General features: G+C 40.8%; 1 protein-coding gene across 1 annotated transcript in view; it reads right to left on the bottom strand.

The window, feature by feature from the left end:
• The window catches only part of CACNA1E (calcium voltage-gated channel subunit alpha1 E), a gene marked incomplete at its 3' end in the record, with an annotated part of 296371 nt that overhangs the window by 44682 nt on the left and 236397 nt on the right, over positions 1-15292 (bottom strand). Inside the window, exons 26-30 of the mRNA XM_080932993.1 lie at positions 6952-6963; positions 4972-5068; positions 2237-2397; positions 1570-1707; positions 589-790 (exon numbers count right to left, since the gene is read on the bottom strand). Of these exons, the coding sequence (XP_080789119.1) occupies positions 589-790; positions 1570-1707; positions 2237-2397; positions 4972-5068; positions 6952-6963 (610 nt within the window). The remainder of the gene's footprint in view (positions 1-588; positions 791-1569; positions 1708-2236; positions 2398-4971; positions 5069-6951; positions 6964-15292) is intronic.

The raw sequence follows: 15292 nt of genomic DNA, 5'->3' as shown, positions 1-15292 counted from the left end.
TTCCTGTGCACACACATGTTTTCACTAGAGAAGGACATGGGCATCTTCTTCTATTGCATTATTGCCCTAAACTTGGACCTTTCACTGACCCAGAAGCTTGTCATTAATATTAAGCTGATTGGCCAGTAAGCTCTCAGGATTTACCTGTATATGTTTCCCTGTTGGGGTTATAGGCACATACAGACATGCCCAGCCTTTGAAAATAAATAAAAAGCTGCATGCATATGCATCTATAATTCACATGCAAAGATTAGAGGACACCTTGTGAGAGGTGGTGCTTTCTTATCAGGTGGTTCCTGGAGACTGAACTTATGTCATCAGGCTTGGAAGCAGGTACTTTTAGCCATTGAGTTACTTCACCAGGCCCATGACTAGAGTTTTGTACGGACACTGGGGATTCAAACTTAGGTCCTTATACTTTTAGAAAAGTGTTCTTACTCACAGAGTCCCACATCTAAGACAGCATAGTTCTAATGCTACTGTAAAGTTAGAAAATGTAGTCTCCCCTTCTAAGCATGCTAGTCCTGATACATTTCTGATGCTCCCCCTTACTGTCCTTTATTCTATCTCTAGTCTATCCATTGTTACCTCATTCTTCTCCAGGCTACACTCCTCCATCATCTTGTCCCCTTGCTCCTGGAAGGTGATGATAATGAGAGCCACAAAGATATTGACAAAGAAGAAAGGGAAAACCACAAAGTAGACCACATAAAAGATGGACATCTCCATGCGGTTGCTGCGACTTGGGCCTCTGTCCTCCTCTGTCACATCTACAGAGTGCTGTAGAACCCTGTGAGGACCAAAAGAGAGGGTATAGATGGTAGATGACAGCCATGGCTTTGTTAGGAGTTAGGTCACTTTTTGTAGTTCTTGATATGACTTACCCTGACGTTTTTCATTCCTACACTGAATTGGGCTACCATAATAAAGATCATAAAGGAAAAGTTCTATTGCCATGCCAAGCCTACTTTTCTATCTGCATTCAGCTTCTAAGCAACAGGTTGATATCCTCTTTTAGTTAGGTTATCATGTTCAATACCAACAGACTTCTAGTGTCATTTGAATTTCTACTAGCAACTAATGGGGTCTTACTTATTGCTAAGTCTTTCAAACAAATTAGCCTCTTGCTGTGGACAGCATATAAACTTGCATTCTTCAAAAGGGATCTAGTGTTAGCATCTCTAATGACTGCCAGATCCCTCTCTTTAGGTTCTCACGTACAGGGCCAGTCTTAAGAATAATTCTGCTTAAAACAGCCCTCACAGATTCTCCTGAGGGAGAGAAAGTTGTGAAAACTCACTTGTTCTGTAAGTCAGAAGGCTCCACCCAATTCAAAGATTAACAAAATAGAGTTTCAGATATTTTCCTGACTGTCTTCCCCCTCTCCATCTTTGTCTGAAGGGTTTTTACTTTCCTCTTTTCTGTCTTTCTCACCTACGCATAATCACCTACTTTGCCTGGTATAAGAACAAAGGGTTAGCCTTGTTCATCTTGAATCAGCTTTTCAAGGCACCCACACAGTCCCATTGTAGCCTGCAAGACACATACCAAGCCCATCCCATTACTCACTGAGGCCATCCTTCCCCCGTGGAGACAGTAAAGAGGGTCAGCAGGGCCCAGATGATGTTGTCATAGTGGAATTCATGACGCTTCCATTCCCGGCCCTTCACCTCCATCTTGTTTTTCTCGTGGTCTACATAGTTGCCTCTGAAACAAAATAGAAATTAAATAGAACCTTTTAAGGTGAGTGAGTGGAATAGTCAAACATTCTTACAAGCTTTAAGAATGTTGGGGTAACCAGTGTCCATCACAAAAAAGGGAGGGCAAGTTTTACTATTAATATGGAATACAATTGGTATTTGGTGCCCAACAGATAAATAATGAGTTCTGATACCACTAGCTGCCTGCCAAGTGCTAACCCTTTGTTCAGCTAACCCTTTGTTAAGTTGGACAATCTAAATTTTGAGTGTTATACTTATAAAACATAAATAAAACTCCTTTTAGAAGGTCATCAGAAAGACTTAAAGCTTAAGGGTTGAGGAAAAGTGTCTCTTACCATATCTGATACAGTAAAGGAGTTCAACAAATGTCTATTCATTTTATAATTCTTCCTGCTTTATAATTCAATGGGAAAGGAAAAGTTAAGAGAGAAAGGAAACCCAGTCTACACATGGAAGGTAAAGAGGGGTTTGCCAGGACACCCTTGGCAATGAGAGGTATATGGCGGTGCTCTTACATGCACTCCTTCTCTGTGTCCTTGGAACTGTCGGTGCAATAAAAGAACTTTCCCTTGAATAGCTGAACAGCAATGACGGCAAAGATGAACATAAAGAGCTTGTAGACAATGAGTATGTTGAAGACGTTCTTCAAGGAGGTCACCACGCAGTCAAACACAGCCTGTGGATGGCAGCAAAGGCTCTCATGTCATTCCTGTGACAGAATACTCATATGCCCAGAACTGAGGTAGGGTCAAACTACCACCCAACAGAATGATAAGCTGTCCCAGGAACTCTCACCACCCCCAGCAGGTATACTCAAAGGGTTAAGAGCTGACTCTCAAGCTGGTCATGGAAGCAATAGACCTTCTAACTCTTAAAGTAAATTTAAAGCGTGAGGCTCAAACATAAAGCAATGGAGGGGTTTCCTTGTGGAGGTACTCAGTATAAAACCAAGAAATTTAGTGCTAGATGGGATTTGGAAGATTATTTAGATCACTTTACCCATTAAACACATTCTTTCTTACCTTGAACCTATTGATGACAGATTTATTTACATACTGATTATGTGTCATCCTCTTTTCCCTTTCTAAATCAATCAAAGGGCTATCACATGCTACTATCTTTGTTTACTTTAGTATTTTATTGTAAGTTCACATATTGGCTTCAACTATATCAGGCTCTATCACTTCACACTTCCATCCTCTGCTTGCCTTCAGGAGGAAGGTCAACAGACATTCCAGGACAGTTTGAGGTCTCTCTGTGTTGTGGATGAGTCTGGCTGAATAGAAATAGGGGTTTCTGCTTGCATACAAAAGCAGAGGGTCCCCAGAGACTTCCTTTCTAAGCCCTGTGCCATAAGGAGTTCCATGAGAGTTTGACACATTTCAGGCCCTTTTTAGGTTATTTCCTGGGCTTTTAGGTTTAGCTCACTGTAGAGTTTGGCCTCACAAGGGTACTGCATTTGTGCAGTTGCTGTTTCATAGCCCTGGGTATAGTGTGTCTGGATCAATTCGTTTAACACTGCAGGGAAGGTAAGTGACACAACAGACTTGTGGAATGATCAGAGCCACTTATGTCATTGTATGTCTGGCTTTGTTTGTTTGCAAAGAGAGTGGCCAGTGCTCCCCACTTTAAAAGAAATAGAGAAAGCTACGGCCACATTCTTTGGGGGTGGACTACTCTCATCAAGCTGTTACACATTCCTCTGTTCCCATGGGAACTTTGCTGCAGTTCATATTTGTAGCCCGACATGAGGCACACAGGCGTGGTGATTGATAGGCCTAAGCCAGTGGATGGCTAGTGGGAGGGTGGCCAGTGAGATCTGACAGAGTAGAAGGTCCTAATCCAGGAGGGGAAGGAGGAAAGCAAAAGAGGAAGTTCCTACTTTTAGAAGAGTGAGTTGCCCCTGGGATTCTATAAGGTATGAGACAAAACCATGTCACAGCTAGTCTGGGCCCTATTAGAAGTGACTTGTCCCTTCCTTCTTTCCTTCTTCCTTCCCCTCCCATACCCTCCCCCTCCCATTTTCTCTCTCCTTACTGTTTTCTACCCTTCCTTTACTCCCCTCCACTTCCCCTTTCCCTTCCCACTCCCTTCCCTATCCCATCCCTACCCTACCCTCTCTACTATGTTCTACTTCCTCTCTGCAGATCACAGGTTGGAAAGGGAAGTGACAGTCTTAGGCTAGGATGGTTGTAGGTTGTCCTTGTAACAGATAACATACATTGTCAATTAGGAAAACTTGAAAAATGCTGAGAATTCTAGATAGCAGAAATACTCATAGCTTTGTCTTCTATGGCATGCATAGAGAGTAGTCCCTCTCCCAGAGTAACTGTTGGGTTTTTTGGCTAGAGACCACTCATGTTAGCTCTCTTGTCTATACAGATCTCTTTTTCTGGATGCAAGAAATTCTAGGAATAGGTACTCTACTCTGGATCACTTCAAAATCCTTGAGCTGGATCCAGTGCTCTTGCAGGCTCTTTTCCATAATGACCAGTCCCTACACTATGGTCTTAGAGTCACCTGCTGATCAGGTTTAGAAGTTAGAGTTCAGGCCCCTCTCACAGACAGTCTGGCTCTGTGGTGCCGACATGGACAGACATGTCCATTTTAGGAAGCTTCTCAATGTTCAGAAATGGGTTGAATGGAGAGCAAGCTCTGTGGGGCAGGAAGGGTACTGGACAAGAAAAATGTGAAGGCAGGGCATTGTATGGATAGAATACCTATTTTGTCATGGCAATAAGAAGTTTATCCAGGGTAACTCACTTCTCCATTTCTTTTCTGCTTCTGCTATAAATAGTCTATGTGTCCTTAAGGTTACCTGTTTGTTTCTCAATACTATGAAATATTTGTGTGCTATGATGCTTTTCTAAAATTATTACTAAAAAAAAAAATACCCCAGATTATCCAGCCTACCTTAGCACACAAACCACTAATACTGAGGATTTCTGTGACTTCTGCTTTAATAACAGGATATTCCAAGACAAAGCCATATGGTCTTCTCCTGGATGACAGGCCACTCTAGGGACTATAACACTAACTGGGCATGGACTGAAAAAGGAGAATCTCACCTACAAGTTTCTTGGGGCAGTGGTTATTTTCCTTTGGAACAAAGACCTTGGCTTCAATAGATTAAAAAAAATCCCCAAGAGAGAAAAAGAAGGATATTCTAAGAATGGATCATCCAAAGGCTATAGCTAAAGGAGAAGATGGAAGAGGGGTATTGAATGGGAACAAACTCTGGAAGCATTACCTTCAGTTTGGGCAAGCGTTTGATGGTTTTCAGTGGTCGCAGAACTCGAAGTACCCTCAGAGACTTGATAGTCTTGATATCCCGTCCCTTGTTGGTTCTGTAGAGAGAGGACCCCAGGGAGTCATTTGGGAAGGAGAGAAAGTAGCAGCCACACTACTGCATTAACAATAAGAGAATAAAAGCAGAGAAGAGAGTAAACAAGAAGCCAAAAACCAGGCTGGTGTAGAGCTTATCAGGGACAATGCAAAAGACGCTTTAGGAGTAGTCTCAAATCACTTTCTAGCTGTCCATGTGCACACATCAATATGTGTATACCCATATATGTACATCCATGTGCTCATGACTGTTCAACTTATGGCTTCACAACTTCAGACAATGCAACAGTGAATTGTACTCAATAGAGATTATGTTAAATTAGAATATTCTCCTAACAGCCTAATACTATACAGAGAGAATACGCTACAGCTTCTTGCAAGGCTAGGCAGTCAGTGGTGCTAGTCACCCACCAAATGATGAGGGTAAAGAATTGATACTCCACAGTATTAATAATATGATGTTAAGTTGATACAATGCCCATAACTATGGTATTTCTCTTTAAGGCATTTTCAATTTCTACTGTAATTTCTTAGATGTGAGTATATTAAAAAGAGAGTGTCTGTGTCTACACATAGAGGAACACATGGGCATATATAGGCTTCTATGTAACAATTGCTTCATGTCTCTTTTGGTCAGTTTAAGGCGATATAATATCAAACAGTAAATAAAAAAGAAATAATATCAACTATATACCATGACCAGAGGCCCACTGTGGATCTCCACTGAGCCTAGTTAATTAAATCTTTTCCCACACCAAGTTTTCATGATATTTGTTGGCTGGAAAAGAAATGGTTAAGAGCACATCTTATTGGGGACTTTGATCTAGAAGTCTAAGTTTGTTACTTCTCACGGCTCATCAGTGTAGAGAGAGCATAGTAAAGACTGGTGGGGAACCCAACACTCTCACTGTGCTGGGCTGCCACCTTAGAGAAAGCATGTGTGTAGGCATCTTGCCAGAACCATTGCCCACACTCCAATTACATGTGGCTGCCCTTTTCTGCATTCATTTCTGTTTCAGAATCTCTGTCCTTAGCATGGGCTTCAGAGAACTACTCAGTTGGAGTGAGCCCAAGTTGTAGGCCACACCTGCCTCTCTCCTGGTCGTATGGGTAATGATACTTGTTATGCATCATCTCAGAAATGTTAGCTCTTAATGAAGATCATGCATTTCTCTTTGTTTCCTGTTCAACCCCTGAGATTTTCATATTTAATTCAAATAACTACAATTTGCAAAGCATGCACATGCTAGGAAATAAGACTCTAAATAGTGAGACCAGGCTTGCTTCTTTCCTCATGCTGGCCCTGATTACTATTATGCTAACACTCACTGGATAGGGGACCCAGAAGGTCAAATGGAGATCACTTGATTTGGCATGCATCTTGCCATGCTATGCCCAGCCTCAGATAAGGAAGTCATAGTCTCCTTCTTACAAAAGGCAAGAAGTCAATGAATCTAATCCTTCATGTTGACTTTACACCAGTATAATTCTAAGCTTCCTTGTTGTCAAAGGTGATGACATACATATCATTTTGAGAGGTAACCCAAATATCTATATTTTAATATGGACTTTCACATCTAAAAGCTCTGACATAGTTAACAAATTATTTTGCCTTTTAAGTACATCTACCTAAAATATGTATGAGAAACACAGAGGCCAAATCCTTTCCAAACCTATAGGAATGGTCACTTCCCAAGAAGGTTTAGAAACTGCGGAGTTTTAAGCTCTTGGCTCCCAATGGAAACAGGTCATTCATATAAACTCAACATTCTTCTCTCATTGAGTTAGCTTCATCTCTTTCAATTTCTTTCCAGTTTTTCCCCCTCCCAGTAAACCTACTTTAAGAAATAAAGAAAAAGAAAAACAAAACAAAAGACATAGTTACCCCAAAGCGTTCCTATGGTGGATCCAGCCAGGAAGCAGAAAGGGAAAAGATGGAGAAAATGGATAGTCAGAAAACCTCAGGAAGTGGAACGGCCCTTACAGAAATGCCATGCTGTGGAAGAGAGGACCATGGAGTCCCACCCACAGCCTTGTCAAATCCACAGGGCTTATGAAAGGAAGAGCATGCCATATGCTCAACAAACCCTTTTCCACCCACAGTGCAAACATTTTTTGAAAGCAGTAGCAGGTCTTGCTTTCAAAGGTACCTTGGCCTAAACAGTCTTCCAGGGGTCAGGCTTAATGACACTTTTCTATATGTAAAATTTTATTTTTCACTTTATTAGAAATCTTAAGACAAAATATGCTTCTGGTTACTTTATAAGAAGCAAGCAGGAACAATGGTATCTTCCCTGTGTCAGAAACTCTCAGAAAAGGCATTTCACATGACAGTGGCATTGGATAGCTTCACCTGAGGAGGGACAATATAACTACAATCAAACAGAAGCATGCTTATGTCTTTTCAAAGCTCAGAGCCCAAAATCACTAAATTGTACCCAAATAAAGAAAAAGACTTTTCTTTGTCAAGGCTCTATAGAAAAGCTGCTTTTCCTGCAATTAGATGAGGAGTTTCCATTGTGAACTGCTTACTGTACAAGTAACTCTTAGAAGAAAAGCCATCTCTGTTTCAGCACTGAGATGAATATTCATACCAACTTCCCAAAGTCCAGGGATCTGGGAGTTAAATTGGAAGCTTATGACCTGAAATCTTTAATGTGAAAAATTCTAAATGATCAGGGAGAAATGTCTTGAGGCACAACTGACATGTGAGTAAAACATACTTTTATTCTTCCGTATTCAAAACAAGCAGCCGTAAAATCCTCAATTCTTGATAGGCCCTATTCCTAGTAGAACAAATGATCTGGCTAATTTTTAGAAGATTAGGTAGTCTGGTAGAGAAGACAAATATGAATCCAACAAATACACAAATGAAAGTAATAATGACAACTTGCTGTGGAAAGATAGAATCATGTGGTCTGATAATTCAACAATATAGCAACACAGGTATCTTTTATTTAGGTGGCATTTTTTTTCTGAGAATATCCTAAGATGTAAGGACACAGTAGCAGATAGACATATAAACAGGACATCTAGGAGCACAGTCCTCAGGATTTTACCTTGTGTTTAACTCAAGCTCTCAGCCCAGGAGCCTTTATATCCAATAGCTCCTGAAGGGTTCTGAGAAATCACAGAAGCTACCTCATGCAAGATGACCAACATTTCTTGCTCCTTCCACATAGATAAAACACAAAATTTACCACCCTGCACACAACTCAAGTCTAAATAGATCAAAGACCTTAACAAAAATCAGATACATCTAAAAAAAGAGAAAGTAGGAAATAGCCCTGATTGCATTGGTACAAGAGACAATGTCCTGAACAGAATACCAACAGCTCAGGCACTAAGATCAAGAATTAATAAATGGGACCTCATGAAACTGAAAAGCTTTTTCATGCCTAAGGACAGCATCAAATAGGATGAAACAATAACCTAAAGAATGGGAAAAAAATTCACAAACCCTACATCCAATAGAGGGCTATTATCAAAAATACATAAAAACTCAAGAAATTAGATACCAACAATCCAAATAACCCAATTAGAAAACAGGGTACAGAGCTAAACAGAATTCTCAACAGAGCAATCTCTAATGTCTGAGAAGCACCTAAAGAAATGTTCAATGTCTTTAGTCATTGGGGAAATGGAAATGAAAACAACTCTGAAATGCCACCTTAGACCTGTCAGAATGGCTAAGATTAAAAAAAAAAAAAAAAAAAAACTCAAGTCACAGCACATGCTGGTGAAAATGTGGAGCAAGGGGAATACTCCTCCATTATGGTGGGAGTAAAAACTTGTATACCCACTTGGGGAATCAATTTGGCTGTTTTTCAGATGATTGGAAATAATTATACCTCAAGATCCAGCTATACAACTCCTGGGCTTATATGCAAAAGATGCTTCGACATCCCACAAAGACACTTGCTCAACTATGTTCATAGCAGCTTTATTTATAATAGCCAGAAAGTGGAAACAACCCAGATGTTCCTCAACTGAAGAATGGATAAATATAATGTGGTACTTACACAATGGAATACTACTCAGCTATTAAAAACAAGGACATCATGAAATTTGTAGGTAAATGGATAGAACTATAAAATATCATCCTTAGTGAGGTAACCCAGACTCAGATAGGTAAACCTGGCATGTACTCACTTATAAGTAGATATCAGTCATAAAGTACAGGAAAACCATGCAACAATGCACAGACCCCAAGAAACAAAATAACAAAAAGGTATTAAGGGAGGATGCTTGAATCTCACTCAGAAGAGGAAACAGAGTAGCCATGAATGGAGAAAGGAAACTAGGTACAGGGTAATGGGGTTTGGAATAGAGATCAGATGTCGAGAGAGTAGAGTTGGAGGATGAGAAGGCTGGGAGAGAGGAGGAGATATCAATAGAGGGGGCATTTCTGGGACAAGCCAAAGAATTATAATGGGGGAAGTTCCTGGGAAGGTTTGGGGGTGACCGTATCTGAGACTCTCAGCAGCAGGGAATATGGAGCTTGAAGTGACGATCTCCTGTAACTAGGCAGGACTTAAAGTGGAGGGAGAGAAACAACAACACACCACAACATTCAAATTACAAAATATTCAGGGATAAAGATGAAGCAGAATTTGAGGGAATAGCCAATCAAGGACTAGCTCACCTTGAGACCCATTCAATGGGAAATAGTCAACCACTAACACAGCTAATGATAGTCTGCTATGTTTGGAAATAGGAGCCTGTCCTCTGAGAGGCTTCATCTAGCAACTGATGAAAACAAATGAAAAGACCCACAGCAAATATTAGGGAATATTGTAGAAGAGGAAATGGAGGGAGGATTGGGAGAGCCTGAAGCTCCTAGGATACCACAAGAAGACCTACAGAGCCAACAAACCTGGGCCCATGGGGGCTCACAGATATTGAACTACCTAGGGCCCCTACACATATATAGCAGATATTCAGTTTGGCATTCATGTGGGTCCCTTAACAACTGGAGCAGGGCTAGAGGGGAGAGACATCTCTGACTCAGACTCTGATGCCTGCCTTTGGATCCCTTTTCCCCAGCTGGCTGTCTTGCCTGCCCTCAGTGGGAGAGAATGCACTTAGTCCTGATTTCACTTGATAAACCAAGGTGGGTTGGTATCTGGGGGTACTCAGAGAAGAGGAGGGGGAAGGTGAGGAGGGTGGGAGTATCAGACTGGGAGGAGAGTAGGGAGGGGGATGTGATTGGGGATATAAAGTAAATAAATTCATTAATGAATAAAAGGAGAAAAACTCACAAAACTCTGTGACCTGTTAAAAGAGTGCTGAATGATCAATAGCCAATTTTTCAAACCTGAAGCCCATGCAGTTATTTTTTGCTCAGGTCTTAGGAGTCAGAATGGGCCAAGCACCCCCAATAGTTTGACAGATCTAACTGTTAATATTAGAATGTTCCAATTTTTTGACACATTGGGGTTATAAATACAGTGACTAGAAAATATGGTAAGGAACAAAGGAAATTTGTAACCTGCTCACTAAAACACTATGATTTTTTAGCATATGTAAAGGTACAAGTTCAATTCCTACCAGAAACAAACAAACCAAACCAACCACACCAACAAGCAAAGCAAAACAAAGAAAAAAAAAACATAATTCTAAGTTGATGTTGAGAAGAGCATAATTATATCTGACCTATCACTAGCACAGGGTCAAAACCAATTTGAAAATGTCAATCTGAAATTTGAGGATCGAAAAAACCAAAAAAACAATAAGGCATGAGCTCAAGGTCATCTCTGGCAACATCATATAGCCCTGCCCAAGCTACATGAGACACAGTTGCAAAAAAATCCCAATAAATAAATCAACATTAAAACATTGAAAAATAAAGCAATGGAGTCAACAACAACTTTGGCAATTTCACTATCACTAAATAAAATATGTCATAATTTATATCCAGACAAGATCAGACTTATGGATGCTTTTCCCTCAAAGGTGCTTTGCTAGTCTAAGATGGGATGTTCTCCTGACACTTTGAGGCCAGAATTGTTTTGCAATTGATACTTGATAACAGTGTTAATCTTTGTTACTAACTATATAATGGTTTTTTTTTTTTTTTAACACTGTGTAACTCGGTGAACTTTAATAGGTTTAAAATGGCCTCTAAGATAATTTCATGTGCTAAGATGCCCTGGTCTCATTTTAATTTTGACTCAATGGGGCCACTAATTTTTTTTTTTTTTTACCATTTATTTTCTACTTATTTGCTCTTTAGATGAATAACAAAACCCTGTTTTCTCAAGGCCTCATCAGTGTAAGAGGATAATTTCCCAGTTCAGTTGGCAAGTTACCTTCCATCTCTGCCATGAGCAATCATTAGGCCTTTACTGTCATCCTGTTCACTGGGTTTTCTTTTCTCCAAGGATGTTACTCTCCTGCTGATTTCTGCTAAGAATGGGCAGAACAAGGACACTGGGTTCTGAAGAGCACTTCCTTCTTTAAGTATCATGGCCTCCATCCTCTGCCATGTGATGAAACGGCAGCAGCAGAGGGCTGTTGGGGAATTTCTTGTGGGAGAGACAGCTAAGTGGTTAAGAGGCCTGGCTGTTCTTCCAGAGGGCATGAGTTCAATTCCCAGCACATACACAGCATCTAAAAACCATCTGTACCTCCAGTTCCAGAGTGGAAGGATGGGTAATCTAGTGCCCTCTTCTGGCCTTTGCAGGCTCTACCTGTATACATGTGGTGTACTTGAATACATGCGGGTAAAAAAAAAATGTTTATTTTGACTAATTCCGGGTTACATCCTGTTTTACATATACTTTATGCTCATTGTAACTAGTAAGACCTTAATGCATACTATCAAACCTTTGAAAAAAAAAAAAGCCAAGCACTGACAAAAATGTATTTGTATACTTTTATGCAAAAATGCTTAAAATTTGTTCATTTATCTTTGTTTTTTAAAATAAAGTTGTTCAAAAAAAGAAAGAAAGAAAGAAAGAAAGAAAGAAAGAAAGAAAGAAAGAAAGATTGCAAGACCAGAGGAGCTCAAGCTTAGAAGGAGTTTAGTGACTCTGCAAAAGTACCTGCACCATTAGTTGGTAGGCAACTATAACTACCATTAATTGTCCAACTGAAGTACCTATATTGGACCTTAAATATATTTTACCTTATTTAATTCTCACAGGACCAGATGTGGTTGTATCTCATTTCCACTCACATGTAAGGAAGCAGAAGTTCATGAGAGCAAAGAGCTAAAACTAAACTAACTAAAAAAGCTAAAACTGAAGATTCAGACCCAAGTCTGCCTATGACAGTACAACATCTTTTAAAGTGGAACCCTTGGCATTTTTACCTAAAATACAGAACAGCAACAGAGACTAGTATTTGCTCAGCTCAACCATTATCCTGTCTGTCTTATTCCTATTTACTATAGAGACCACTGATGGGAAGAAAAAGTTACAGGTGCAACATCAAGATAGACAGGCTTAGGGATTCTTTTCTCCATCTGCCCTGCAAGTCTTCCCTGCCCTAGGTAAACAATGGAGGATCTGCAGAGCAAGTTTATAGCTTGTAACTAGACACAACAGCATGGCAGGAGAGCTTAACATATTAGAAAACGCAGTAAACTTGAATCTTACACGTTGAGTTTGCTTAAGACCTGGCTTTGCCATTTATTCATTAAAAGTCAAACCAGCCAGAGCTCTAACCATCCCATTCTCTGAATGTTGTCAATGAAATAAAGAATGTACAGAAACAAGGAGGAAGCATTTCTCTTCACATCTCAATACTTGTCCCTCCAGAAGTTGTAGGGAAATCAGGTTTGGAAGGCTACATGCAGAAAGAAAATTCAGCACTTTGACCTTTTATTCTTAGCTGCTGCCATCTGAGAATGTTTTTCTGCTGCCCCCAGCATCTCTCCCGGTCACCTATGTGCCTTAAATCCATAGTTCCTCTGTCATCTATGTTTTGTGACCACAAAACTCATCCTGTGCTCAGAATTTGGTGCATAATCATTTCTTCCTTGCATATTGACTTCAATGAACTTCTCATTGATTGAATGAACACCACTATGTTTCAACTGGAAGGGGTTTTTGCCCAAATATCAAGCAATAGAAGAGGCAGCAGAGCATCTGTCTGCTAGCAGTTTTGTTATTTAAACTGCAGAAGAGGGACCTGGTTTTGTATTTCTCTTTAGTCTCTGTTTTCTAAACATAACCAATGACCCTCTATGTTTCTAAGGAGGTTTTGCTGACTGGAGTCTAGTCAATACATTTTCTCAGCTGCAAACTAATTTGTACAGTAAGGTTGTGTCCTGTGAGTATTGACAGAACAGATGGTTAGCAGGTCACACAATCTTGGCAGAAACTTCCTAGGACCCATTATATAATCTTCTATCCTGAGAGCTCTACAACCTACTTTTAAACATGAAGGGTACTATGATGAGTTTCAACCAATCTCACAAAACCAGGCTTTGCTTGTATTTATGAAGCTTCACTTACTCTACAGGGTGATTTTTGCATATGGGTCTGGTTGGTCCAGCAACTAGATAGAGCCGTGATCCCTGATTGGACTATTCTATTTAGCCTATTTCTGTGTCCACAGGATGAGGTCCCACTTACAACCAAGCCTCGTTTAAATGTGCGCTGTAGATAAACAGAAATACTTGGGAATTCACACACATAGGATGTCTACAACCAAATATCCTGTGGACTGCTTCTGAGCAGTGTTGATAAGGTGTTCTCGTAAGCACCTCATCATGTAAAAATGGAATGGGAAGAAAAGTTGCAATGGAATATTTTTAAATCCAGATATGCCCACACTAATAGCACCGCACACACACCCTTTGTTCATAGGTCAACCAAGTTTTCAGATAGAATGCCAGGTTTATATTACAAAACTCCTTTAGTTTGATGTATAGAGAATAGAGATTTCCTCAGTCACTATAAACAACTGAGAAATGTTTATAGGAAGCACAGATGCTAGGAGCTGCAGGTCTCTACAGCAGAGGGACTCTGGACTTTGCAGCATTCTCTGAGTGTTCAGTGGAAGGCCATCCCTTGCTCAGTAGCACTGCTCTGGGGAATTGGGCTGGCTTCTTTTGACTGGCAGTAGTGGAAGGGGGATACTAAGGCACTTCTGGCTTCTAGAGAACCAGATAATGATGCTACCGTGGTAACCTCCATTGGTTGCTCATGCTGACAAAGCAATCGCTTTTGTGGAAGCCTCTCTAGGAGAAGGTTCAAGCTTCAAGGGAGAGGGAGAGAAACTGGAGTGTGAAAATGGCTGTTGGGGCAGTGAGCAGTCACTGAGGCATACTCACAGGATGCTAGAATGAAAGCTATAACAAGGAGGCAGAAACTTGAAAGGCTTCCAGATAAACCCAAATTTGGCTTCCTGTTGGCCTAATCCCCTGACCATGTAGACCATGAGCTTGGTGACTTCATTCCACTCTCTGCCCCAGGTTGCTGGGAGGTGGGACTCTTGGGGATCCTGTCCAATGTGGTAGAAGAGCTGAATTCTCTGGTGCCCTCAATAAGGAAAGAAAAAGTAGACTTAAGAAGCATAGGCACTTAAGCATCAAAAAGTGTTACCAGGAGTTTAGCCGATGTGGCAAAGGCCAAAGAAGAAAAGAAAGGGCAGTCACTTGACAGGCAGAAAAATGAGGAAAGAAAGAGGCATGGGAACTTAGGTAGGGTGGCAACAAAAGAGAACAATGGAGAAGGAGCAAGGGCTGTGCATATGTCAGAGAGAAGTGAAGTGCAAGTCCAAGACAAGATATCACCTTATAGCTATTATTCTCCTGTCCCGTGGGTACCTCAGTGACTGCTCACTGCCTGCACAGACATTTTCTCTCCCTCCCCCTTGAAACTTGAACCCCCCCCCCAGTGAGGCTTCCAAAAAAAGCATAGAATAAATACTAGCTCATAATCTATCCTACAAACATGGACCCTGGAATTGAGGGCTCTCTGTAGTACACCTGACAACAGAGAGCCTTGAGCTCTTGGGCTAATAAGGCTCTCCTTGCCATCAGCACCAAAGCCATATGCTGACACTAGAGCACACTGGTGTCAAGAGTCCAAATAGAAGCATCTAGACACTCGGGCACAGAACAGGATTTATAGGCTTCTCCTAAAGGGCACTTTCTATCCTCCAACTCCAGTACCCCTGATGATTGCTAGGAACATAGGCTCAAGGGCTGTGGGGAAGAGGTAGCTGGGTAGAAGCAGTTGGGTCTTGGAATAGCCTTCATTCATCTTGATGAT

Source organism: Micromys minutus (assembly GCF_963924665.1).
Source record: "Micromys minutus genome assembly, chromosome: 1".
In the NCBI taxonomy this organism is placed as follows: domain Eukaryota; kingdom Metazoa; phylum Chordata; class Mammalia; order Rodentia; family Muridae; genus Micromys; species Micromys minutus.
Note: the sequence above shows the minus strand (reverse complement) of the source record. Positions and strands in the feature narration are given on the sequence as shown.